The 24,032-nt window shown below is 56.1% G+C and overlaps 1 protein-coding gene across 17 annotated transcripts in view; it reads right to left on the reverse strand.

Moving 5' to 3' along the window:
* Window positions 1-2,973: 2,973 nt before the first annotated feature.
* CACNA1E (calcium voltage-gated channel subunit alpha1 E) overlaps window positions 2,974-24,032 on the reverse strand; it is a 129,576-nt gene continuing 108,517 nt past the window's right edge. For 8 of the 17 annotated variants that reach the window (XM_085068560.1, XM_085068559.1, XM_085068557.1 and 5 more), the window contains 13 exons: window positions 23,525-23,616; window positions 23,220-23,385; window positions 22,925-23,052; window positions 20,479-20,575; window positions 14,778-14,883; window positions 13,284-13,391; window positions 12,749-12,849; window positions 12,372-12,478; window positions 11,681-11,789; window positions 10,109-10,237; window positions 8,515-8,695; window positions 8,235-8,425; window positions 2,974-7,283 (listed from right to left, as the gene is read on the reverse strand). In XM_085068560.1, coding sequence (XP_084924686.1) covers window positions 6,744-7,283; window positions 8,235-8,425; window positions 8,515-8,695; window positions 10,109-10,237; window positions 11,681-11,789; window positions 12,372-12,478; window positions 12,749-12,849; window positions 13,284-13,391; window positions 14,778-14,883; window positions 20,479-20,575; window positions 22,925-23,052; window positions 23,220-23,385; window positions 23,525-23,616 — 2,055 coding nt within the window. In that variant the 3' untranslated portion in view covers window positions 2,974-6,743. Of the gene's footprint in view, window positions 7,284-8,234; window positions 8,426-8,514; window positions 8,696-10,108; window positions 10,238-11,680; window positions 11,790-12,371; window positions 12,479-12,748; window positions 12,850-13,283; window positions 13,392-14,777; window positions 14,884-16,522; window positions 16,620-20,478; window positions 20,576-22,924; window positions 23,053-23,219; window positions 23,386-23,524; window positions 23,617-24,032 lie in introns of all 17 variants that reach the window. The other 9 variants (XM_085068574.1, XM_085068571.1, XM_085068563.1 and 6 more) reach the window with 3 other exon arrangements.

Consider the following 24,032-nt stretch of genomic DNA (forward strand, 5'->3'; position numbering starts at 1 on the left):
GAGCACATCCTGCTTCCCCTGGGAGCCATGGTGGTTCTGGAAAAAAGCAGGAGTTTTATGGGATTGTTTGTCAGGGGGATGTTCATCCATGGGGGGATTGTCACCTGTGAGGGGATGCTCATCCATGGGGGAATATTCATCCGTGGGGGGATGATTATCCACGGGGGAATGTTCATCCATGGGGGGATGCTCATCCATGGGGGAATGATAATCCATGGGGCGATGATCATCCATGGGGGAATACTAATCCGTGGGGGGATGCTCACCTGTGAGGGGATGTTCATCCATGAGGAATGTTCATCCATGGGAAAGGCTCATCCATGGGGGAATGCTGTCTCAAGGCCCCGTCGGTGCTGCCAGCCCACGAGCCAGCAGCGCCACGTGGCTCCTGGTGTGAGTAAGCAGCAGCCCCACTTCAGAGCCCACACACATCCTTGGTGTGCTCTTAAGTGCCACCAGAGGAAGGAAAGGGAAGGGGAGGAGGCGGACGAGAGCCACCAATCCGAGCCATCAGCTGTGCCCCCAGGGGGAACAAGCCCTGCCCCCTCAGCCTTGAACGGATGGATTTCAAACACCTTGCTAGGACTGGAAAAAGGAAAAGGTTTCATTCTTTCAAGTCCCTGCCCCCTCCTCTTGTCCTTTCCACCCCCAAGGGACTTGGGTTTGGCTCCAGCATCCTCACAGCCAAGTTTCTCATTTTGCTGGGGGAGTGAGCATGGTCACCAGTAGGTGTTTGACCAAAGGAGCAGAGCCAGGCTTCCCTTGCAGCGATGCACAGTTGCTGACATCCTGCCTATAAAATAATCCTGGCAGTCTTTAGGAAAGAGACAGTGCCTGCAGAACTACAGGTGCACCCAGTGCTGTGGGCCTTCATTTGGCTTCACAGGAGGAAAGCTGGGCAGAGACAGAGAGAAAAAATCCAGTATGATGAGGCCTCTCCTCAGGAAGGGTGTTTTCCCAGGAGTAAGAGCCAGGTTATGGGGTGATGATCTGTCCAAGAAAAGAACTGTTCACGTCCCCCATGTACCTGGATGTAAGGCAGGCCATGAACGGCACTCGCTGCAATGTCAGCACCAGGGACAGGGACTGCTCTAGAGCAGCTCTGCTGGGACCTGGGGCTAGGAGGGCCCTAGAGCACCCAGGGCAAGGGGAAGGGAGCACACACTGACCAGTTTTTTTGGCTCTTTGGCCCTGGCCACAGCGGCTCCTCAAGGAGCAGCAGCCCCGGCACTTCTGGCAGCCGCACGCCAGCAGCATCTGTTTCTGGGGTACTTTTGTTCCCAATTTATCCCCTGTCTCCTGGAGCTATTATAAGCAGGTACAATCTGCATTGCCATTGTTATTCAGATGATGTACAGATAATTTTAACCTTTCTGTTCCATTTGTCAAGGGGCTTTTTTTAGCCTCTGCGCCTGCCAGGCAGAGCTCTGGCTCTCCAACAGCAAAGGCTCCCTGTTTTGCAGCACCAGTTTCCCTCACGAGGGTGAAGCTCTGACTCTCTGCATTGCTCTGGGTAGCTTCCTCATGGCCACAGGTATTTTAGGGGATTTGGGGAACTGTGATAGAGGTAGTTAAGCACTCAAGTAGCTCCATCCACCACTCATTCTGGTGCGACTATCCCAGGTGGGGTTCCATGGGATGTCCATCAGAGATCTGCACTCTCCAAAGGCTTTCAGAGCTTTTGGAGCAGCTCATACTTAAAACAGTCACTTCAAAGAATGTTAATGCAGCACCTCTGGCCCACACAGGAGGACATCCTCTCCTCAAGCTGCTTCCAACACCACTGCAAAGGCCTCAGCAATGGAGGTGGCATCACCACCCTGCAGAGCCTTCCCCACAGCCAGGGCTGCAGATCACTTTTTTGGCTATAAAATGGGAACTTACTTCCCAGGCTGAAAGAATGCTGGGCTGTCACCACATTCATCGCCTCAGGAAGTGCTCTCAAAGCTGGGCCATCTCCTGGAACTCTACACTTCCCACTGAAAACTTTTTATCACTTCATGAGCCAAAGGAGTGAAAAGAAAATCTGTCAGCGTTTGGGAAATAAAGGGAAATTTGCACAAAGTGAAGAAGGGCAAGATAAAACCAGTTCCTGCAGGTCATAACATTTGGGGTTAGTCCTCAGTGACACCACACAGAGAGAGGCAGCAGCACATGGGAGACACACAGGGCAAAGCTCAGCTCAAGGTGGTCCAGGCAAAGTGATTGCCTTCATCCTTGCCTGAGCTCTTCTTGGCACAGCACTGGGAAAGAAGGAGAGCCCTCTTGAAAAGCCATAAACCATCCCTGTCACTCCTGCTCAGCCTGGAGGCTGCCACAGGCTGCTGCCTCACCTCTGGCTGCTGGAGAACTTCTCATGCTTCAAACACTTCTGCAAAAAAAGAAATATAAGACGTGACTTCAGCGTCTTTTCTTGACAACTCACCCACAAGCTTTGGACCAGGAAACAGCATCTGCATCCACTTGACATCTCCTGGGTGCAGGCATGGAGGGGTTGCCAAGCTGTTTGAATCCCCCAAAGCCACGGATCCCAGCAGGATTTCCAAGCTCGGTGTGCAGGCTGGAGCTCCCTTGCGTTCCTTCAGCGATTCGCTGTCACCGTGATGCTCCTGGCTTCTCCTGGCCAGTCTGCTGCAGTGCCACTGCTAACAGCTCCTCATGCTCCTGGCTCTGGCTCCCCCAACTCCCCCAGACCCCAGTGCCCCTCAGCCCATGTGTGTGGAAGCAGCCATGAGCCACAGCTACCCCAGGACATCAATTCTTCCCAAATATCCTCCCTGGCCCTCTCCCTTACAGCCCTCCACCCTGCCTGGGGTTGAAGAACACCCCATCCCACAGGATGGCACTGCCAGCACAGGCTGTGTGCCTCCCCCTCCCTCCCTTTGGGACCTTTTCCAAGGTCTGTCATGTCACCCAGAGTCCCCACAGCCCCGCCAGCACCAGGGGGTGCCAATGAGACCAGCTCTGCAGAGGTTCTTTACAACAAGGTTTTATTTTTCTTTCCTTTTGACAAAAAACATTGAAGTTGTACATTGTTTGTGGTCAGTTTGGTTCCCTGTCTGGGTCCAAACGAGCAGGTTATGTTACAACATCCCACCCCAGAGCCTGGAGGATGAAGGCAGAGCATCTCCCACCCACCCTCCCACAGCGCCAGGAGACACCAGCCCCACACCCGGGGGGGCTCTGCCATCCAAGGCCTCCTGGGGAGACAGGAGGATGGTGCTGGGACAGCCAGCCTGGAGGTGACAGCGGGGCTCTGTGTGCCAGGGCTGCCACACCTCCTCACACACCCACCACAGTCCCCCCAGGAGCTTTGCAGGGCTCTGAGTCCAGTCCCAGCACCGAACTGGGAACCAGTTGCATGCTACTGGTGAACTCCCGCCTGGGCAGGGGCATGTCCTACACAGACAGAGTTTGAAATACATCCCCCCCTTCCCATCCTGCCTCCCGTGGCCCAGCACGGCCAGCAGCCACCGACGGCGAGTGCAGTGGCAGTCTTGGTGTCCAGGAGGCTGAGGAAATGTCCAAAAACCCACAGAGGAGAGACTGTACAGCAGCAAAGCCGAGTCCAGCGCCTTGAAAAGCAAGGCACAGGCTGCAGTGGTGCCTCGGGGCTGATTTGCCTGCCCCCTGGGCACAGTCCTTCCCGTGGTTCTCCTGGGGTTGTTTTTGGTTTCAGAGATGCTCTGTGGAGGTGCCTTACCCTGCCTGACCCCCACCGCGGGAGCAGCGCTGCGGCTGCTTCAGGAGAGACAGAAGCGGCGCGTTTTCGGACCCTTTCCTAGTGAAAAGGGGCTCCGCTTTGTTTCACACAGTCTCTGTACGTTAGTTAAACGCAGGGCTGTCATGCCAAAAAGCTCAGGTTCGGACAGCCCCGGGGGCTGTGCCCCAGCCTGTGCCACCGCTGCGGAGCGTCGCCGACACCACTCGCCGGCCCCATGCCGGGGCTGAGGAGAGAAAAGCGCCCCAAAAGCTCCAAATCCGCATGAAACGTGCCCCCGCTTCGAGAGCATCGCTGCCTCCCTCCCACCTGCCAGGCACAGACACAAAAAGCCGCCTCCTCCCCTCCCTGCGGGCTCTTACTCAGAGCCCGGCGCATTGTCAGACACCTTTCCGCATTTAGAAGGAGACGATACCGGCGCCTATATTTAGAGCAGGTACGGCAGCGCTTCCCCCGGCCCCCGGCACCGCCACGTCCCTGGCCCCCGATCCCACACCATCCCACGCTGCCCCTCAGACCCTGCTCCCCCAAATTCTGGCACAGGCAGCTTCGGGGTGAAGCCACAAACTGCTCACGGGTGGCTGGAAGGGAACAGGTGACGCCCATGTCCCCAGCCAGCACCAGGAACCTTCCCCATGGGACACGGCTTTGTCCCCAAGAGCTGAGATGGGGGATGCAGGATGTGAGCCACAGCCATGGAGAGTGCTGCCTGTGGGATTTTTGGATCCCTGGGCAGGTGAAAGGGTCTGTTTGGGAAGCACAGGGTTAGCAGGGACAGCAGAGGTGCCACCCAGCTGCAGGGACCGGGGGAGGCAAGAGGAGCTTTGGGCCCTGTAAGTGAAACCTGGGCACACAGAGGGCACTTGGAGCTTTAGAAAGAGGGGGTTTGGTCCATGCACGAGCCCCGGAGCAGGAAACTTTTGGAGCCAGTGGGATTTGCTCCTGACAAAGCAGAGCTCCTTCGGGAGAGCTCACAAAGCGATCAGGGCAGGGGCTGATCTGCACATGCAGGGGCAGGGCAGCTTGTGCCCAGAGCATCTTTTGGTCAGGAGAAGACATGAGCTATCCAGGACCAAAGCAAAGCCTGGCCAGAGCTGCTGCTGCTCAGTTAGACAACAGCCCCAAGGCCCAGACCACGACAACCTGGAGCAAAGCAAAGCCATGGGCAGGAGGAAGGGCAGGAGAAGGGCTGTGCTGCCTTTCCCTGCCCATCCCTACGTCCCATCTCCACACACACGGTCACGCCTGGTCCAAACACACCCGAGCCCGAGCCTTTCCCTGAGGCTCCAAAGGCACAGCACCCTCCAGCTCCCCTGACCGTGCTCAGGCTGATGGCAGACACAACTCAGAGCAGAAACACAGCACAAATCACCAGGGTGAGCCACCCACCACCACAGGCCACCAGCGTCTCCCCGGGCTGGCAGGCACAGCGCTGCACACACAGCCGAGGACGTGCATGGATCGTTAAGAGCTGACAGCACGTAATTATCAGGTTAATTAATGACCGGCGCTGGAAGGTGGCTCTCTGTTTTCAGTGTTTGCAGGAGGGCTGAGCCACACTGCAGCGCTCCTCTCCCAAAGTCCCTCTGGCTCTCGGACACCCACCTGCTCCCACACCGGGCCAGGGGGTGTGCAAAGCCTTCTCCAAAGGCGTGCCAGGCCCCGGGAGAGGGCAGAGGCCACGGCTGCAGGGGAAACTGAGGCAAGGGTGGTGCCAAAGCCGGACTCCTCTGCCAGGAGGATAGACCTTAAGGTACACCATGCACGCACAACATCTTCACTCCCCTGCAGACATGGATATCTTCTTTTCCTGGGAAAACACAGCAAAGAGGCCTCTGAGAGGTTTGCCATCACCCCCTTGGCACTGCTGGTGCCAAGTGACCTGTAAACTCGGGGACAGCCCTGTCCTCATCCCTTGGGCATCCCACTCCTGCAGGCACCTGAGCAGAGCTGCCCAAGAGCCCCTCGCCACAGCCATCTCTAACAGAGAAAATGCAATTCCCACGCTGGAAACACCTGGGGCGGGGAGCAGGGTGACATTCCCGATGCTCTGCTACAGCGACAGGGGCACAGCAGCCCCCCCGGGGAGGCTCAGTCCTGCCCCCACCAAAGGGGGTGCAGGCAGCAGGAGCCCCAAGGGGCTCCCCAGCATCGTCAGGTGATTAAAACAAATCCATGTATGTGTATATCTTTATATATACAGCATATAAATATATATACACACACACCCCGTATATACACACACAGGCACACCTAGAGTTCTCTGTATATAAATAAATATATGTCGGTGGGAGACAGGATACATTTGGCAGCACTGAGCCCCCCAGCCCCAGTACAAACCAGTTCTGCCCCCTCTGGCAGACAGAGCTGCTCTGGTCTGTCTGGGTGCATCCCAACCCCTTATCCCCTGCACCCTACCATCACACCCTGCCCCTTTTCCAGGCAGGATGAGACCCTCAGGAAGGGTAATTCAAAGCCACAGCAGCACAAGCCCAAGCGACAGAGCAAAGGGGGCCCCTTGCATCCCTTTGCTGGGATCTCCGGACGCAGGGAGCAAAAAAACCATCGGGATGAGCCTTGCCGGGGGTCCCTTTTGGGGCAGGGAGCGGGGCTGCGGCCGGGGGGAGGACTCTCCCTTGTTCCCCAGCACACGAGCCTGGCCGGGCCGCTCCGCTGCCCATCGAATGCTTCTCTGTGCAGAAAAAAAAGTGATAGTAATAAATGAAAGTCGACATATTTTAATTTTTTTTTTGCACAAAGACTTTTTTTCCGTTTCTTTTCTTTTTTTGTGGGGTTTTTTTCCCCTTCCCCCTCCGTTCCGGTCGGTTTGGGTTGGTTGGTTTTCTTTTTTTTTTCTTTTTTTTTTTTTTTCTTTTTTCCTTTCTCCTTTTCCCCTGCGTTCGCTTTTGGTTTAGTTTCATTCCCAGGCGTGGCGAAGAGCATGCATTGGAGAGGGGCAGGGCGGGGCGGGGGTGGAGTGGGGCAGCCGAGGCGGGGGTCGGGTCGCGTGGGGGGACAGCTTCTAGCACTTGTCGTCTTCCTCGGTGTCGCTGAGCACGTCGATGCTGGCCCCGCACATGACGCCCTGCGCTGCCCCTCGCCGCCGCCGCCGGTAGTGCCCGTTGGGCATCTGCCAGCTGTGCCGCAGCGGCGGCGCCGAGCCGATGGTGTTGGAGCGGCCCAGGCTGGTGGCCACGGCCGCCTCGAAGGTGAGCGTCTCCTCCTCACCGCAGTCTGAGGCGTGCGAGTCGTCGTGCAGCGCCAGGTAGGGCTCCGAGATGTAGCGCTGCGGGGTGGACTGCCGGCTCTGCTTCCCTGCCGGGGAGCTGGAAGACTCGGCCGGGCCGGCCGTGTTGGGATCCAGGGTGGAGGAGAGCAGCGGCGAGCCCCCCTCGCTCTCGTCGGCGGGAGGAGAGGTGTCCCCGGCGTGCCGCAGCATGGAGGCGTAGGACAGGAGGGGACGCGGCTTGGGGGGCACCGGCGGCAGCTGGCGGCGGCCTCGCCGGGGCGTGCTGGTGTCCGAGATGGAGGGGATGGAGCTTTCGCTCAGGGAGCCCATGCCCTGCAACGCACCGGGACGCGCTGGAGGAGGCAGAGCACCACACACCCGCCCTCCCCACCCCGGGCTTCCCATGGAATCCTCACTCTTGAATGGGGGGAAGATTCTGCCCCATCCCTGCCTCGAGGACTGCCCCAGGGAATAGGATGATGCCTGCTGAGGGCAGACCTCACTATGGCCCTCTGCTTTCTCACAAAGGGACGAAGAGGGTCAGGCACTGATCCCTCCTGTCCTCTCCTGTTCTCTCGTGTCCTCTCCTGTCCTCTCCTCTGGTTACCAGTGACAGGACTCAAGGGGACAGCACGAAGCTGTGACAGGAGAGGTTTAGGTTGGACATCAGGAGAAAGTCCTTCACCCAGAGTATGGTCAGGCATTGGGAAAGGCTCCCTAAAAAAGTAGTCACAACACAAAGCCTGACAGAGCTCATGGAGCATTCAGACAATGCTCTTAGGCACACAGTGGAGTTCTTGGGGCTGTCTTGGCTGTGCAGGGCCAAGAGTTGGACTCGGTGATACTTGTGCTCTGTTCCATCTCAGGATATTCTACAATTCCATGCCCTTATTGGTCAAAAGCAAAAAGCACCCCCAAACCCACTGCAGGAAGAGCTGACAGCTGGCCAGCTGCTGCTCTCCATGGGTGGCATCTCCATGGTGGCTTCGAGCTCACTCAAGCACTGGCATCTCCAGGCTTGTGGAGCTGGGACACCTTGACCCTGGCAAGGAGCAGATGCCACAGCAGCAAGGGGATCAGCATGAGATCCATCCCTGTCCCCAAATGCCCTGCAGGGTGCCCGAGCAGCCCCAGCGGGCTCAGCTCACAGGGGACACAGAGATACCACCACCAGAAGATGAGACAGTGCAGAGCTCCCAGAATTAGCACTTATCTTCCCAATTTTGCCAAGGATTTTTTCTCCGTGCTTCCCTCTGTGCTTAGGAAGGGGTCTCTGTCACCCACCTGCCTGCTGGGTGTCTGTGACCTGCCCTCGCTGGGTGACCGGGACTCGCGCCGCCGCTCCGGCGACTCCTCCTGCGCCTGGGGACTCCTCTCCTCGGAGTTGCAGCGGGAGATGTCGGGGGACAGCAGGTGCTTGCGCTCTTTGGATCGGCCCCGCTCCCTGCCCGAGCGGTGCCCCTCGGACCGGTGGCCTGCAGGACACCCACGTCAGTCCTCACCATCCTCTCTGCGGCAGCAGGGAATGCTCAGCTGGAGGGTTTTTGGGGATTTTGAGGCTCACCCGAGTCAGCGTTGAGGCGCCGGGCAGACAGCTGGAGTGAGGAGTGGTAGCTTCGCCGGCGAGACTTGTAGGTGTTTTCGCTGCTGCGCTCCATGGAGAACTCATCCAGCCAGGAGCTGTTGGGCCGCTTATCCCGGATGGTGGAGAACGATCTCCGCATGGAGCTGGTGTCTGTCACCACCTGCAAGCAACCCCGGCCAGCCGGGGACAGCATTAGTGCCAGGCAGAGCTGGGGGCCGCAGCGGTCACAAGTGACCAGGTCACCCCCGCCATGGGGATTGTCACATTGGGGGTTGGGGGTTGATTTGGGGTGGGGGGCAGCTAGCCCGAGAAGAGCCCCCCAGACAATCTCTGCACAAATCAGGGAAAGGAGGAAATCGGCGTTTAGCCCTGGTGCTCATGAGCTCCCCTTCCCCAGCTGGCTGGAGCTGTGCTGCACAAGCAAAGCCAGTGGCTCTGATCCAAGCCCGGGTGCTGGGGGGAGAGCAGCAGCATCTCCCATGGAAGGTACCACACCACTGCCCCCAGGCTGCCTCCCCAGCATCCCTCCCCACCTGGAAAACAGGGCCAAGCCAAGCAAACATTGAAAAGACTGTTGACAAAGAGGGGTCCTCCAGTGCCCCTCGCTCTGTCTTCATTTTTTCAGCTGCCACCACTTTTGCAGACACCTCCTTACTCTTCCTTTATTCCCACATCTCCATCCCTTTCCCCTGCACTCATTCCCTATCTCCCCGCTCACGCAGTTGTTTCATCTTCCCTTTCCTTTTCTTTCTCCCTCCCATGCTTCTCCTTCCTACTTTCTCCCCTCATTCCAGCCTGTATTTTCACATGTTGTGGGGAAAATATCACCTCCTTCCATACTTCCTTTGCTTTATTCTAGCAGCTCTTTGCCACTGCAACCTCAGGCTGTTCTCCATCTCCACTCCCCTTTCCTGCTCCCATTCTCTCTTTCTGATCATCTCCCTTGCTGCTGAATGACCAAGAAAGCCCATGAGACAAAGCCTGCCTTTGTCTTCACATCCCCAAAGTGCTACACCAGCAGTGACACCAGGGCTTGGTGCCTGCACCAGCACCTCTGTGAGAAAGCAGACACAGAGACTTCACAGCAACACCAAACCTCAAAAAACATCTGTGCCTTGGTGGAGGCTGAGCACAGGACAGAACAGAGAAACCAGGAAGACAAATGAGAAGGTGAGATGTGGCCTGGGTTGCCCTGGACAGACAGAGAAGTGCATGTGTTGGGACAACAGGAAAGGATGGAGAAGGCATTTCATCACCTCTGAGATCATCTGACAGCTGGGCTGGGGCTCCAGTGCTGGAGGAAAGGAGGGGGTGTCCCACTGTGGGGAGAACCTGCTGCCTCCCAGCGGGGTCCTGCTCCGCAACATGGACCTCCCCCATGAGCCAGGAGAAGGATGCCCCAGGCTGCTGTAGGGGAACAGCAGCTCTCCTACTTGTGCAGCACCCAAAGAAGGGGAGAAGCTCCAAAATCAGGGTGCTGGGGATGCCATGGGGCTCAGCACAGAGAAGCCCCAGCATTACCTGGCAGGCTTTGACCAGACCTGGCAGTCGTGGGGGCTCTGCTTGGTTTTACCTGGGGATCCACAGTGAGACGAGGCATGGAGGAGGCCCTCCCAGAGACAGCGTGGTCCTGAGTGTCCACGGGAAGGTAGCTGCCACGGTTAGAGGGCTGCACTCTTTGAAACTCCCTAACCTCTGGCTCCTGGAAATAAACACACAGCCAAGCTCTTGGGATGGGCTTTGGAGCAGGGCAGCACGTTGCTTCAGCCCTCTTGGCAGGGGACAGCCCTGCTTGCTCAGCCAGGAGCAGAATTCAAGTTGGCCGAAAATGGGTGGTAAAACACTGGCACAAGTTGCCCAGAGAGGTGGTGGATGCTCCCTCCCTGGAAGTGTTCAAGGCCAGGTTGGACTGGACTCTGAGCAACCTGATCTAGTTGAAGATGTTCCTCTGCCTATGGCAGGGGGGTTGGAAATAGATGAGCTTTAAAAGGTCCCTTCCAACCCAAACTATTAAAAGATTAAACTATGTAAAACAGAGTCTAAGACATTAAAATTCATCACATTGCCACTGAAAAATACTCTCCAGTTCAGAGTCCTCAGGTGAGCCCTGATGTGGTGCTTCAGGCTTGCCTGCTGGTCAGTTGCGCTTGCACCTCTTCAGTGACACTGGAAACCCTGACTGCCCAGACTTTAACTCCTTCTTTGGCCAGGAGGGGACAAATGGATGGGATTTTCTCTGACCCTGCTTCAAAGGCTTCCTGGAAACATCCCTGTTAAAATAACACACACTTCCAACAGCACTTATGGGCTTTGGTTAATTCCCAGTTTAGGGGACTCTGTGGATGTTCAGGTTCACTCATGAAGTCAAGGAATTAGGCACGGAGTGACCCTGGATGTCACTAGAAGGCGACCTTCTGGGGGAGGGGGGAGTTTCATCTGCCACCTCCCCGTGTGGCTGGGGTGGCTGAGGCAGGGGATGCCTGCCTGTGTCATACACAGGTGACACAGAGTGCTACAGAGCCTGGGGACACTGAGCAGGCTGGAGACGCACAGTGGTACAACACTGCGTCGGGTTGGTGCAGCAATGCACACGCAGACATGGAGATATAGATATAGACGTGTGATATATATAGATATGTGATATATATAAATGTGTAATATATATATATATACACACACAGACAGACAGTGTGTGAGGCCAGAGGGGGCTGCTCCTGCTGCAGACAGTTTGACAGATTGGTTGGGGACTGGGGACACCACCACTGACAACAAAATGGACACGAATCCGAAAACATCAGATACCATCACTCAGCACGGGGTAACCCACTGAAATGAGTGCTCAGTGGAAAAAATAGCCTGTGGAGAGAAGGATATTTTACTGCAGGCCATTGGTCACAGCTCTTGCCGCAAAAACACTTGTGCTGCCTGGCCCTACAGACCAGGGCAGGTCAAGGGATGGCTTTGTCCCCAGTGCCAGAGGTGAGGGGCAGAGCCCCAGCTGGAGGACATCCAGGGACATTTGTCCCCTGTTTTGGATCCATGCATGACCCAGCAGCTGCCACCCCTGCGCTGTGCTCACTCCCCACACCTCCCCATGCCCACCAGCATCTCACTGGCACCGCAGAGGAGCAGTGCATGACTTTACCAGAGACTGGTGCTCCTGGTACTGCTCCTGGGCTGGATCCATGCACGCCAGCTGGAAGATCTCCTGTGGCGAGAGCGGGCTCAGCGAGGGGAACCCGCCTCGGCTGCTCCTGCAAACACAGCCCAGCTTCAGGGAGGCCACGAGCCATGTGCTGCCATGGCTGGGATCACCTCTGCAGCAGCTCAGAGCTGGGCATGCCCCATGCCTGCCCCCAGGACAGATATCATGTTCCCCAAAGAGCTGGAGTGGTGCCCAGGTGGAGGACGCCATAGCCCCAGGCCCTGCAGCAGCAGTGGGGACATCCCAAATGCAGTGACAGAAACCCCTGTCACCTCATTCCCACCAGCCAGGGTGCTGGAATACCCCCCTGACCCTGCACCACCCACTGCTCAGCAGCTCCTGGGGTTCAGCTTCACCCCAGACCCTCCTAGGCCAGAGTGCCAGGATGATCCTACAGGAAGAGCATCCACACAGACCTACAGCCATCCCCCTGTGCCACCTCTGCTGGTGATGCTGACACACACCAGCTACCCGGAATCCCGGTACAAAAATTTTGTGTCGGGAGCTTTTTTCCCTGCTCCCAGCAGCAATTTAACCCTCTGTGCATCCCAGTGCCAGCTCCAAGAATGAAACAAGAGCTGCAGGAACAGAAAGGTGACAGGACCACCTCTCTTGTCAGGGCAGTACTCACAGGCCTGAGAGGGTGTCCTGCTGGAGGTACGGCAGAGCCTTGGCGTTGGAGATGATTTCCTGCGGCAGGGAGGATGGCTCCATGCGCTGGAACATGGGGGCATTTTTCTGCATTGGGGAAAGGAAGAAACTGAGCCTGTAGGAAATGTGGATGAGATTCAAGCTCTTCACCAACCAAGCCCCCACCACTTGGAAAGAGGGCACCATGCTCATGGTCCCCATCAGGGACTGAGGATGAACACAGACACACTTTGCAGTCCCCACATCCCAACCTGCACCATCATTTTCAGCCCAGCTGGCTGCATGTTTGGGTTGGGAGGTGGTGGGAAGCAGTAAGGGTGATCCAAACATCCCTGTCCTGCCCTCGCTGAGCCTCACCTGCTCCTCCAGCTGCTGCCGCTGCTTCTTCGCCTTGCTCTGCTTGTAATAATCCATGATCATCATGGCTGCATATATTTTCCCAACAGTCAGGTCAGAGGCTGGGAGCATGAAAGGGAATAAAGAGGGGTCACTTGAGCCCTGCTTGGGATACCCTGGTGACCCTCTCACCATTCCAAAAGAGACTGCTGAGCATCCAGACACTTGCCATGGAGATAAAATAGATGGAGATGGTTTGAAGTCATCATCTTAAGCCACCAAGGCACACATCCTCAGGTGTGCTCAGCCTCCCTCCCTGCTGTGTTCCAGAGAGGATTTACAGGAGACTGTGGCTTTGGCAGGAATAGATCCCTGCAAACCGGGTGATTTTCCAGAGAGTTCCCAAGCAGCCAAGCAGCAGAAGACAGAACAAATCCTTTCCCCACCTCTCCCCAAACTGGGGATGGATCTGACCAGTGCCCACCTCCCTTTGGGAAGAAGTTGTCGTGGGAATTAGGGGAGTTTGAAGGCGATGACAGCCCCCCCAGAGACTCACTTTTTGGCATGGGTACCAACAGGTCAAGCATCTTCTGGGACAGGTGAGGCCAAATGGTCAGGATCTCCTTTTGAAGCTCAGCGTCCAACTGCTGCCAATCTGCACCACCTTCAACAGCAGGGGGGACAAATGGGCCACACACATCAAGGCCTGGCACCAGGGTCCAACAGACCTTCCCTTTTCCATCCCAAAATGAGGTTCACAAGCAGCATCCATCTCTCCAGGCTAGGGGGGCCATCTTGCATCAGCGAGCCTGGTCTCCTGCTCCCACAGGGAAACTTTCCTACCCTCCCTTCCATATGTGCCTCCATCTCCCCATCCCCTGCCCTCCCACTCAAAGCTGCCACCTTCAAGCTTGCCTTGGGTCCGTCTCTGCAGCTCCAATCCTACTCCAGCCCACACACACCTGCTGCTGCCCCACTTTCTTTTTGCTGGTGAGCAGATCATGTGCTGGTGGAAGAGCAGCTCCGCTTGGCAAATCCTGAAATGCTTGGCAAGGCTGTGCATGGAGAGCAGAGCTCTCTGGCCAGGGGTTTGCTGAGCTTAGGAAGCCCCAGGCTCATCAGAAGCTGTCAACAAGCACCAACAGAGCCACCCAAGCCCAGGGTAGGCCCAGGTTCCAATCTCTGCTTTGTCTAGAGGGACTTGAACCCATCGTTGTTGTCTGAGCATTGGGCTTTGGCTGATGTCTTTCCCTGGGTTGGGTTTTCTTCCAATAGCTGAACTGTTCCCAGGGGACATTTTATTGAAAATGCCATGTTTCTGCAGGAAGTTTTTGATCTGATGAATCACAGCCTTTCCAGCAACAACAACAAAGCAGGTTTTCCTGCTCTGAACATTTTATCTTCGTTGAGAGAGAGGTTTCTTTTCCCCACAGCCTTAGGAAGCCAAGCACATATTTTCCATATTGGTTTGGCTTTGTACATGAGAGGAAGGGGAATTCTCTCTCTCCTCCATTACACAGTGGCCATCAAGCTGCTTCTTTTCTCTAGAAGGAGCTTCTAGTGAAAAATTCTCTACCTCTTCCCTAAAGAAATAGATTGATTTTTTTTTTTTTTAACAGAAAGTGGCAGAAATTTGCCTGTTCAAGGTAATTGCTCCCATCCACATGCCAGGCTCTGGGCAGCCAATCCCAAATTGGCTGTGAGGTCCTCAGGCTGGCCAAAGAGAAAGAGAAAGGGCAAGCAGTGATAGGGTTAGGAACAATGATTTCAAACTGAGTGAAGGTAAGGAAGAAGTTCAGAAGGTGGTGAGGCCCTGGAACAGATTGCCCAGAGAAGCTGTGGCTGCCTCATCCCTGGAAATGTTCAAGGCCAGGTTAAATGAGGCTTGGAGCAACCTGGGATAGTGGAAGGTGTCCCTGCCCATGGCAGGGGGTGGAACAAGATGATCTTTCAGGTTCCTTCCAACACAAACCAATCTGGACTCTACGAAACGGACAATGGTCACTCTGCAACCCTGCTGGCTCTGTCCCCTCCCTGTCACACCCCTCACCTTTGGCAATTTTGATGTCCAGGGCTGTGCGGATCAGCGCCATGAGGGTGGAGGTGAAGTGCACCGTCATGTCCTCGGCCACGGGCATGTTCATCAGCACCAGTCTCTGCGCAAGAGAGAGAAGAAAACAGCGGACGGAAAACAATATCGAAAAACACATCGACCAGGCTGGAGGAAAAGAAATTAAACATTAAACAAAAGGGAAAAAAAATAAAAATTAAAAAAAAAAAATAAAAAGCAACGAAGAGTGTCAAAACAGCACAGCCAAAAAAGAAGGGCAAGGATCACCCCGCTGCCCCACCCGCCCTCCCCGGCTCCTTCCACCCCAGGACACCGGCTCACTGCCTTCCAGGGCTCCTCCTGCGCCCCAGGAACGGCCCCTGAGCCCCCCTCCCCACGGCACCGGGGCTGCCACAGCACCCCCTGGCACTTTTGGGAAGACACACCTGATCCGTCAGGGATGCGGGCATGTGGGATGTGCGGGAAGGGGAGGCGGGGCTCAGGTTTCCGTTCCCGGGTGGTTTGGCTTTCCAGCTCTCAACCCTTCCCACCTGGGGCAGGGGAGAGGAGGGTCCCTAACCTTCAGGGACTTCAGATCGGCTGGATTCCTCTAGCATGCTACATCCTGGCGCTCCCTTTTTGCGTCTTTCAGAGATGAAGTTTGCCAGCACATGCAGGGGGTCCAAATTATCCATGGGTGGGGAAGGGAAAGGAAGGGAAGGGGAGGGTGGAAAAAGTGCAGAAGGAAAGAGAAAAGGGCAACCAAGGCAGGTTAGACACGCCATGCTCCTTCCCCACCCTGGGCAGGCGGGGTGCAAACCGAAGTGACCAGATCCACTTTCCCGAGAGTATATTTTGCTTTGTGAATACCTTGGGTCAGCCCTTCCCTGCCCGTTCCTTTTCACCCCGCTTCTCATGTCCCTTTCCCTGCCTTCTCATGTCCCTTTCCCTTTTTCCCCCCGGAAAAGTGTGATGTATGCTTGTGTGAACACACACGTGAGCACCAGAGAGAGTGGATGCGTGTTTGGAAGTGTGCAGGAATGCCCCTGTGTCAGCCCTGCTGAAAGGGCTGCAGGCAGCCCAAGAAAAACCCTGATTTCCTCCTGGACAACAGATCCCCCTGTAGCTCTGGGTCTTGTCCTAGTCCTCAGAAAGCCATGTGGCTCCCACAGCACATCCTTCAGGGCTTCCCATGCTCCTCTCCATGCCTAAGCAGCTGGGAGCCGGGAGCTGACTGATGGCCACCACTCCAGGTGGGACAAGTCAGAGATGCCTTTGGAAGGCACCTGGGATAGCCTGCGCTGATGCTCCTGGCTCCTCACACACAGCAGACCTGCTCCTATGGGATTTGGGATTTCTCCTCACTGCCCACCTGGTTCCCATGTCAACGGGCTGGGATGAAGATGGTTCCAAGCCCCCAGGGATGAACTCCTAAGGACATCTCACTCTCCCAGCTGTGCTACAGGGTTGCTCCTCACCTCACCTCCTCCAGCCCTCCCACTTCCCCACTATTGCTGATCCTGGCCTTCCTTTTCCCCTCAGAGCTGCGAGTGACCACGGCAGTGTCACGTGCGTGGGCAGTGGAGACTAGCCAGCATGGCCAGGGCTCTCGTGGGCACAACAGGCTCACCAGAAGTGAGCCAAACACATGTTGGGCACCCCAACACCTCCCCGGCTCCCCACCTCCCGCAGGCGCCCCGGCTCCTGCTCGGCTCTAACCCCCAGAGAAGGAAGGGTTGATCTACCTTATAGGCCACTTTGGAAGGACATCTCTTGCCGAGGCCTAGCGGTGGTGACATAAGAGTCAGCATTTCATACATCTCAGTGTAATGGATTCGGCCACTGCTCATGGAGGGGGAAGGGGAGGGAGGGAGATGCAGAGAGAGGAGGCATTCCCAGAGAGCGGAAAAAACGTACAAACGAAAAATAGTACAGGAAAAACAGGAGAGAAAAAAACAAACGGACAAACAGGAAAAGAACAGGAAACCCGTTAATCAAGGCAAATCATACATGAGAGACTGTCCTGATGTGGATTTATAGCACTGCTCACACAGACCCAGGAATGCTGGCAGAAAGCAACTCACCCCTCTCCTCTCTGCTGCTGTCCTCAAGCGCCTGTCTCACTACCAGCCTGGGACTCCTCCTCTGGCCTCAACCCCTCTCCTAAAGCCCTCCAGCAGCCCCCACCTTGTCCCACAGGTTCCAGGGCTGTGTGCGAGTGGTATAAATCAGATACACGGCACTCGAGCCATGGGTTATTTGAGATAAGGGTGGTTTGCACCACGGTGCTCTGTGGCCTCCGGAGCGTCTTCCCTCCCGGGGGTGTGCCTGGTATTGCTTGGCATGGCCACCTAACCCATAGCCAAAGGCTGTGTATCCCCAGCTCGTGGGGTCTATGCAATTGGGAGGCAGCATCTTGCATAGAAGGCAGTGGGCCAGGGTCACTTGTCAAAGGAAGATGCCCAGTTGCTTCCGTCTGGCTCTGCGGATGGACCACTTTCCCACCATGCACCAGTGCAAAAGGCATGCTGAATCAGCTGGAAAAAAAAAACCGGGAGGAAAAGTTGGGCATGCCATGCTCCCGCCCTGGCTCTCTCCCACATGCGGCTGCAAGTTCCACCAGGTTGGAGTTTAAAGAGTCTCAGCAGAGGCAGCTGTTTGGGCCTTCCAACATTGGGGTTCGTTTGGGTTTCCCACGGGAGCAGTTAGGGCAGGACCTCCCCCTCGCGCTCCTCTGCTCCGTAAGGACCTGCCCAACATTGCTGAGCAGAGGGTGCTACCAAAAACAGGACACCCAGCCTGGGATAGCTGGGCTGTGTCTCCCTCTCTCTGCACATCCACATCTCCCAGGGATCCTGGGCTCGGCCACCTATTCTTCCCCTCGTGCCAGGGTCCTGTCCTGCACTGCAAGGTTCAGGATGGGCAATGGGAGAGGGTGACCTTGTGACACCAAAGGCATTGACCCTCACAGCTGGAGAGGTGCTCATCTCAGCTGGGGTGCCCTGCGAGAGAGGGCACTGCTGAAAAATTAAGCATCCCCACAGGATCTTGCCTCCAAGCAGCATGGAAAGGGGAGACAAGATCTCCTCATGGTTTGGAAGCAGCCCCTTGGCCAAAGAGGCCCCTACCGAGATAAGTCCTGACATTTCAGACGTGAACAGAGCTGGTTACAGAAGCTGTTCGGGGTGCAGCCACAGAACAGGCTGGGCAATCCCCTTTCAGGCCAGTCACACCCAAAAGATGATTGATAACAACACTGGAGAATATTAAACAGGATGATCAAGAGGAAATATCCAGGGGGCCATCAGCAGCACCTTGGCAGAGTTGGATGTGCACCAGCACAAGGCATCTGAAGATGAGATAACTTTGAATTTTCATACATGAATTTAGCACAAAAAGGAAGCAAGACAGTGATCTTCCATCCATCCTTCCCAGCAGGGGGGATTTTGGGGTACCCAGCACACAACATGCACTGCCTTTCATACTGAGATTCTCCACACAATGAAGGAGGAATGGATCCCAGGAAAGGAAGAGTTTGCATTGGTGACCAAGACAGATCACACGAGAACTGCACACTTTGCTGCTCCTCAGAGCAGAGACCTTGGAGCTTTCTGAGCAGCACAGCTGTGCCCAGACACCACCTCCCCATGGAGTGAAGCACAGGCAAGTACATGGAATGAGATCCACCTGAACAGGATGGCTCCCAAGAGCTGGTCCTTGATGGGAGAGCTGACCCATCCATGTCTGGACAGAGATGTGACCCATGGCTACAGCACAGGGTGGCCTGTAAAACCACCAGGGATTAAAGGCTTGGCCCTGAGAGAACCCTGTAAGGGACAGAGGGGGAAATGTTGGGGACAGGACATCTGGTTAGGAAATAAGGTTAGGAAATAAGGACAGTGCCATAGAGGCTGTTAGGAAGAGAGCACCAGAATGAGTGGTGTAAAAGTAGATTCAGGAAGAGGTGATGTCCACAGGGATATTATCTGTGGAGCATTCACCTGACAGGCTCACTGAACTGAGAGTTCTGCAAGCTGCGCTGGCATTTTGAGATCTGGCAAGATGAAACAACCACATGGATTTTCTTTCATCCTTTGGGAATTGTTCCAGGGCAATAGGAATCCCTTAAAATCTTGTGTTCTTGAAATATCTCACACACAGAGAGGAGGAGGTTGAGGTAATACAAGGTAGGGATGGGGATGGTCTTCCCCACATGACAACAGAAGCTGTTCTCAGCACTCCTTGCCTCCCTTGAGTTTATCCACCTTCACTGCTCTGCCCATCCACAGTCGGCAGAAATCCCAGATTCCTCCAGAGCTCCCTCTTCCTCAGAAGCATTACAGGTACCCCTCTGATCCCAGGTGACCCAGATGAGGAGAGCAGCATCTGCCAGTGGAGCCCTGTGGAGAAAGACTCACCACTCCTCCCCAAGGTGTCTTTTGCCTGCAGGGACCTGAGCAAGTGTCCTCAGCCAAGCTGCCATCTTTTGCCAGGGATGCAGCAGCAGAGAAGAGTGGAAAGACTCCAAGGAGCCTTTCCTGGAACAGATGAGCCATTTGACATTCCTGCAAGAATTCTCCTGTTCCTAAATTGATCTTCCTAAATTAGATGACCGATCATCCAGGCCTCGTCTTGTTTGTGCTGCTTTGCCTCTGGCAAAATCATCCCCATGTCCAGCTGTGGAGGGTGACAGAGATGTTCCAGGGATGCCAGCTGGGAGAAGCCTTTCTGATTTTTCCAGAAGGATGTGGTGACTACACCACACTGCACCAAGGAACTTTCCTCCTCTGCAGAGGCAAGAGCAAGGGCCAGGGTTGTCTGAGCTTCCCTCACACACCTTAGATGCTGTGAGGGATGCAGAAGGAAGAGCAAGCTCTGTGATTCATTCTTTCATGCCATGGACACAGACAGAGGTGTAATGGCACTTCTGAGAATGTGGCAGGTACAGGATTTTGCTCAACTGCCACCCAAAAAAAAAAAAAAAGCAAGTCAGAGAGACACAAGGAGACCAAATCGCTGCCCTGGACTCATGGCCAGCAGTTGGGAACTGAGCTCAAGGGAGAGGAGCTGTCAAGCTCCAGAGATGTGCCCTGGGGTCAGCACCTCCCAGGCAGATCCAGCAAGCTAAGGGCAAGACTAGCAAGAGTCCTGCTCCCCAGAGACGTGGTTGTTTGTCCTCCAAAGTGCCACACTTGAGGAGAGGGTTGTTGGGTACAGCACAGCATCCCCCAGGGACAGGGGTCACCCTGCTCCCCCAGCCCTCACTGTCCAAAACAACAGCAAAGTCCCCAACATCCTCCAGCCTTTGCTCCCCCCTTCCCTCCCGAGGAGCAAACCCCATCTAAGCCCCCCCAAAACCTCATTGTCCCACGTGAGGTGCCTTGAGAAGTCGAGCAGGGACGGTGGCGTTTGGCCTGGTGCCCCTCGGGGCTCTCTGCTTCGGCTGAACTGGGGCGGGGGGCTGGCTGGGGGACACAATTTGTCAAAACCCACCCCAGGAGGCTCTGAGCCCCCCCTGGCCCCACTGATGCCTCCCCTGGAGGGGAACAGCTGCTGGCTCTGGGAGGCAGTGGACCTCTTTAAACTCGAAGGAAAGCAACGTCAGGGTTCCCTGGGGAGGCGCGGTGGCGGTGGAGCAGGGGAAGGAGGGGTGGATGGTGTGTCCCGTGGCCAGGTTGTGGCGGAGGACTGGGAGGCAAACCTTGCACGCCACCCTGTAGGGGCAGTTCTCTCCTAGGCCCAGAGGAGGCGAGATCACCCGTACTAATTTGTACATATCCTTATACGAGATCCTGCCGCTGCAAAGGAAGCACAGGTGGGTTAATAGGACACTGAGAAGGTGGAGGGGAGGTGGAGAGCTTAACGGGGGGATGCTGGGGCCATCTGTGGGGCAAGAACCCCAACAGAGCACAGCTCTTCTCCTTCTGGCTCTGCCAGACCCAGAGAGGAGAAAGCTGTAAGCATCAGCTACTGCCTTTTCCACCATGAGAGTTGGCTCATATCTCCTCACACTGTCACATCTTCACCCTGAGGAGGGCAGTTTTGGTGATGGACACCATCCCATCACCCTTCCTCATCGTGCCCCTGACCCCTGTGCCTGGTGGGAGTGGGCTGGGATTTTAGACAGGGTGAGCCTGCAGCTTGGTTGGGTTCTAACCCACAGAATTGTGCCCCATCACATCACCAGAGCCCCTGTCCTCACACGGCCAACCCTCCGAGACCCACAGGGTCCCAGGGAGGCTGGCAGCTGAGCCACTTGTGTCTCCAAGATCTGGGGAACCTGAGGCAGGGAGGGATAATGTGCCCAGCTGGTGGCTGTGGCACCTGGCACTCTCGAGCCCAGGCTGTGCTGTGACCACCAGCCCACCCTCTGCCAAGGGTGCACATTATTAGAAGCAAACCTTCCCAGACACACAGCCCTCTCTCCCACGGAAGCACATCCGCCCAGAGCCGGTGCAGCCATCCCAGGATACGGCCGTATCCTCCCGCACCGTGGAAACAAGGAAGCAGCCGAGGCAGAGAGCTGGCAGGAGGGGGTGCAGGATGCTGAGCTCCCCGCTCTGCTCCAGCCCAAAGCCCTTCAGGAAGCAGGACCGTGTGGGGTGGAAGTGCTGAGGTGCAACTGCTGCAGCCTCCTGGGCATCCTTGGACAAGCTGGGAGGGAAACCAGGTGAGGAGGCAAAGAACAGCGTCACCGTCCTACCCAGCGCCTTTGCCTCCGGTTTCTCCTTGCTCTTCTCCCGTCCCCTCTCCATTGCTGGCCAGAGATGAAGAACCAACCAGAACCCAACCATCTGGACAAAACCCATCCCTGCTCCCCGCTGGTGCTGGATGTTCTCCCAGTGTGATGGTGCCAGTGTCGGGATGCAGAGCTGTGTCCTGCCCAGGCAGTGGGAGCTGCTGGGATGTACTCACCCGTTCCTCAGGCGGCATGGGGCTGGGGCTGCCACCACTGTCTCCTGTGTCCCCTAACCACTGGCTACAAGCATGGCTTGCTCAGGAATCAGAGGGGCACATGGCATGGATAGGATAGCTCTGGCTGGTTTTACAGGGACTGTCCTGGACACTGAGGCCACCAACATGGGGGATGAGAGGGAATCAAGTGCCTGGTGTGAAGAAACCCTTCCCGAGAGCCACCCCACAGTGAGCAGCTGGGTGTTTCACTGCTCCACCTCCTCTCCTTTCTCTAGTTGGAGCTGATACTGTGCATAAAAAAATACCTTGGCTGGGGCTGTTCTCCTGAGGGCAGGACAGGAAGAGTGGAGGCAAGGAGTCTCCAAAGGGAGCATGTGTGGTTGCCAAGGGCTGTTAGGATGGCCTAGACTCCCTGGCAGGGGTGGATCATGGCTCCAAAGAGTCCCTGGGCTCTGGAAGGTGCCACACAAGGCACCTTGGTGGTGCTGGGGTTGAGTGAGAGGCAACCATGCTCACAGAGCTGCCCAGAGTCCCCCATTGCTCTATGGATGCTTGGGGCCATCTGAGGAGGAGGAGCAGCAGAGAGCAAGGCCTCTGCAGCAGCAGCAGCAGGAGCAGAGACAAAGTCTGGCCAGCCAGGGTGTGCATGGCCCCTGTGAGCCCATTTACTGCTGGGAACAGGCTGCTGCCTCCAAAGGGGAGCCCTGTTTGCCAGGGTCAGGGCAGGAGTGCAGGAGACAAAGCTCTCCCATCCCCAGAGGGGTAAGCAGGCTGGCCAGCACAGCAACACAGTGCCCCAAAAACACCCCAAATGAGGTCCTCTGCGGGTGGCTTGGCAGGAGTCCAGCAGATCCCCATGGGAGGGAACAGTCTCCGCTCAGCCCTGCTCTTTACCAGGAGCTGTGGGTGCTGGGAACCAAGGGCTGGAGGCTCAGGGCAAAGGCTTCCAGCTGCTGCATGGGGACAGGGAAGGAGGCTGAGAGGGATCTGCCGGCTGGGCAGGGAGGAGGAGAAGAGCAGGAACATCCAGCACTGAGGATGAACACCATGGCAAACTGTGAACATCACCCAAGACGCCTGTGCCATCAGCCACTGCCCTTGTAATGACCACAGGTGACAGCAGCACATCCCTGACTATCCCAGACATCGCTGGGAACTGTGGTTCAACAAAGAACACTTGTTTAAAACCAGCTCTGAGAGGTTGCTCAGGAGAGAAGGAGCTGGCTACATACCACGCTGCTCGGTCATACTCTGCCCAGATCCGGACAAACTCATCCAGATGGTGAGGGCCCAGGATGGAGGAATCCCGTGTCAGGTATTCGAAGTTGTCCATGATGACTGCCACAAACAGGTTGAGCATCTAAATGAAAGGGAAAAAGGCAGAGAGAAAGGGAAGCGGGGGGAGAGGGAGCAGAGGAGAGAAGGGAGAGAGAAGGAAGAGTGATTGTGGGAAGGTGATGGAAGATGACCTGATGGCTGGGGTGCTGAGGAGGGGCATCCCCAGGGCTCTCAGAGGAAGGAACTCACCAGGAAGGAGCAGAAGAAGATGAAGGACACAAAGTACACATAGGCCAGGTCGGTGCCGCAGCGCTCATTCTCGTTCTGCCCGGAGGTCGCCGTCGTGTCTGGCTCACAGCCTTTGCCCTCCAGGCAGGACAGCATGATCTCCTGCCACGCCTCCCCTGTGGCACTCCTGTACCCAACACAGCCCTGTCAGCAGCTCGGGGTGGCACAGGATGGAGTCAGGATGCCCCCAGGAGAAACCTCACCACCCCCTGCCCAAATTAAACACATCTCTGGCGTGCGGAGGAACATCTTCCATGGCTGCTCACCTGAAGAGGAGCATGAGGGAGCCCAGGAAGCTGCGGAAGTTGTTGTGTCGGTTGATGTGACTTTCCTCATCTAGTTTGATATTGCCAAAAACCTACGGAAGGGAGAAAAAGGGCTCAGCTCTTCAGGCAAGAGCTCATCAGCCAGGGAAGCAGCTGCACATTCACATTCCTGTCCCTGAAAACATTCCAGCTCAGGTTGGGCAGGGCTCTGAGCAACCTGATCTAGCTGAAGATGTCCCTGCCATGGGGTTGGACAAGGTGGCCTTTAAAGTCCCTTCTAACCCAAAGCATTCCACGACTCCGTGATTCCACGAAAAGTACCCCAGCAAACACAGGCTGTTGCACAGCCAGCGTGCCAAGGAGCCGGTGCCAGGCAGCCATCGGGGAAGGAGACTCTCCTCTCCTTGGCAGGGATTTGCTGTGGGTGGCAAAGGCTGCGAGAGGCTGAGCTGCCATGGAAACAGGAGCACGGGGGGCCTGGGATCAGCCGAGTCCAACCATTCCACAT

Source organism: Lichenostomus cassidix, chromosome 8, assembly GCF_008360975.1.
Source record: "Lichenostomus cassidix isolate B80296 chromosome 8, HeHo_3.0, whole genome shotgun sequence".
Lineage (NCBI taxonomy): Eukaryota > Metazoa > Chordata > Aves > Passeriformes > Meliphagidae > Lichenostomus > Lichenostomus cassidix.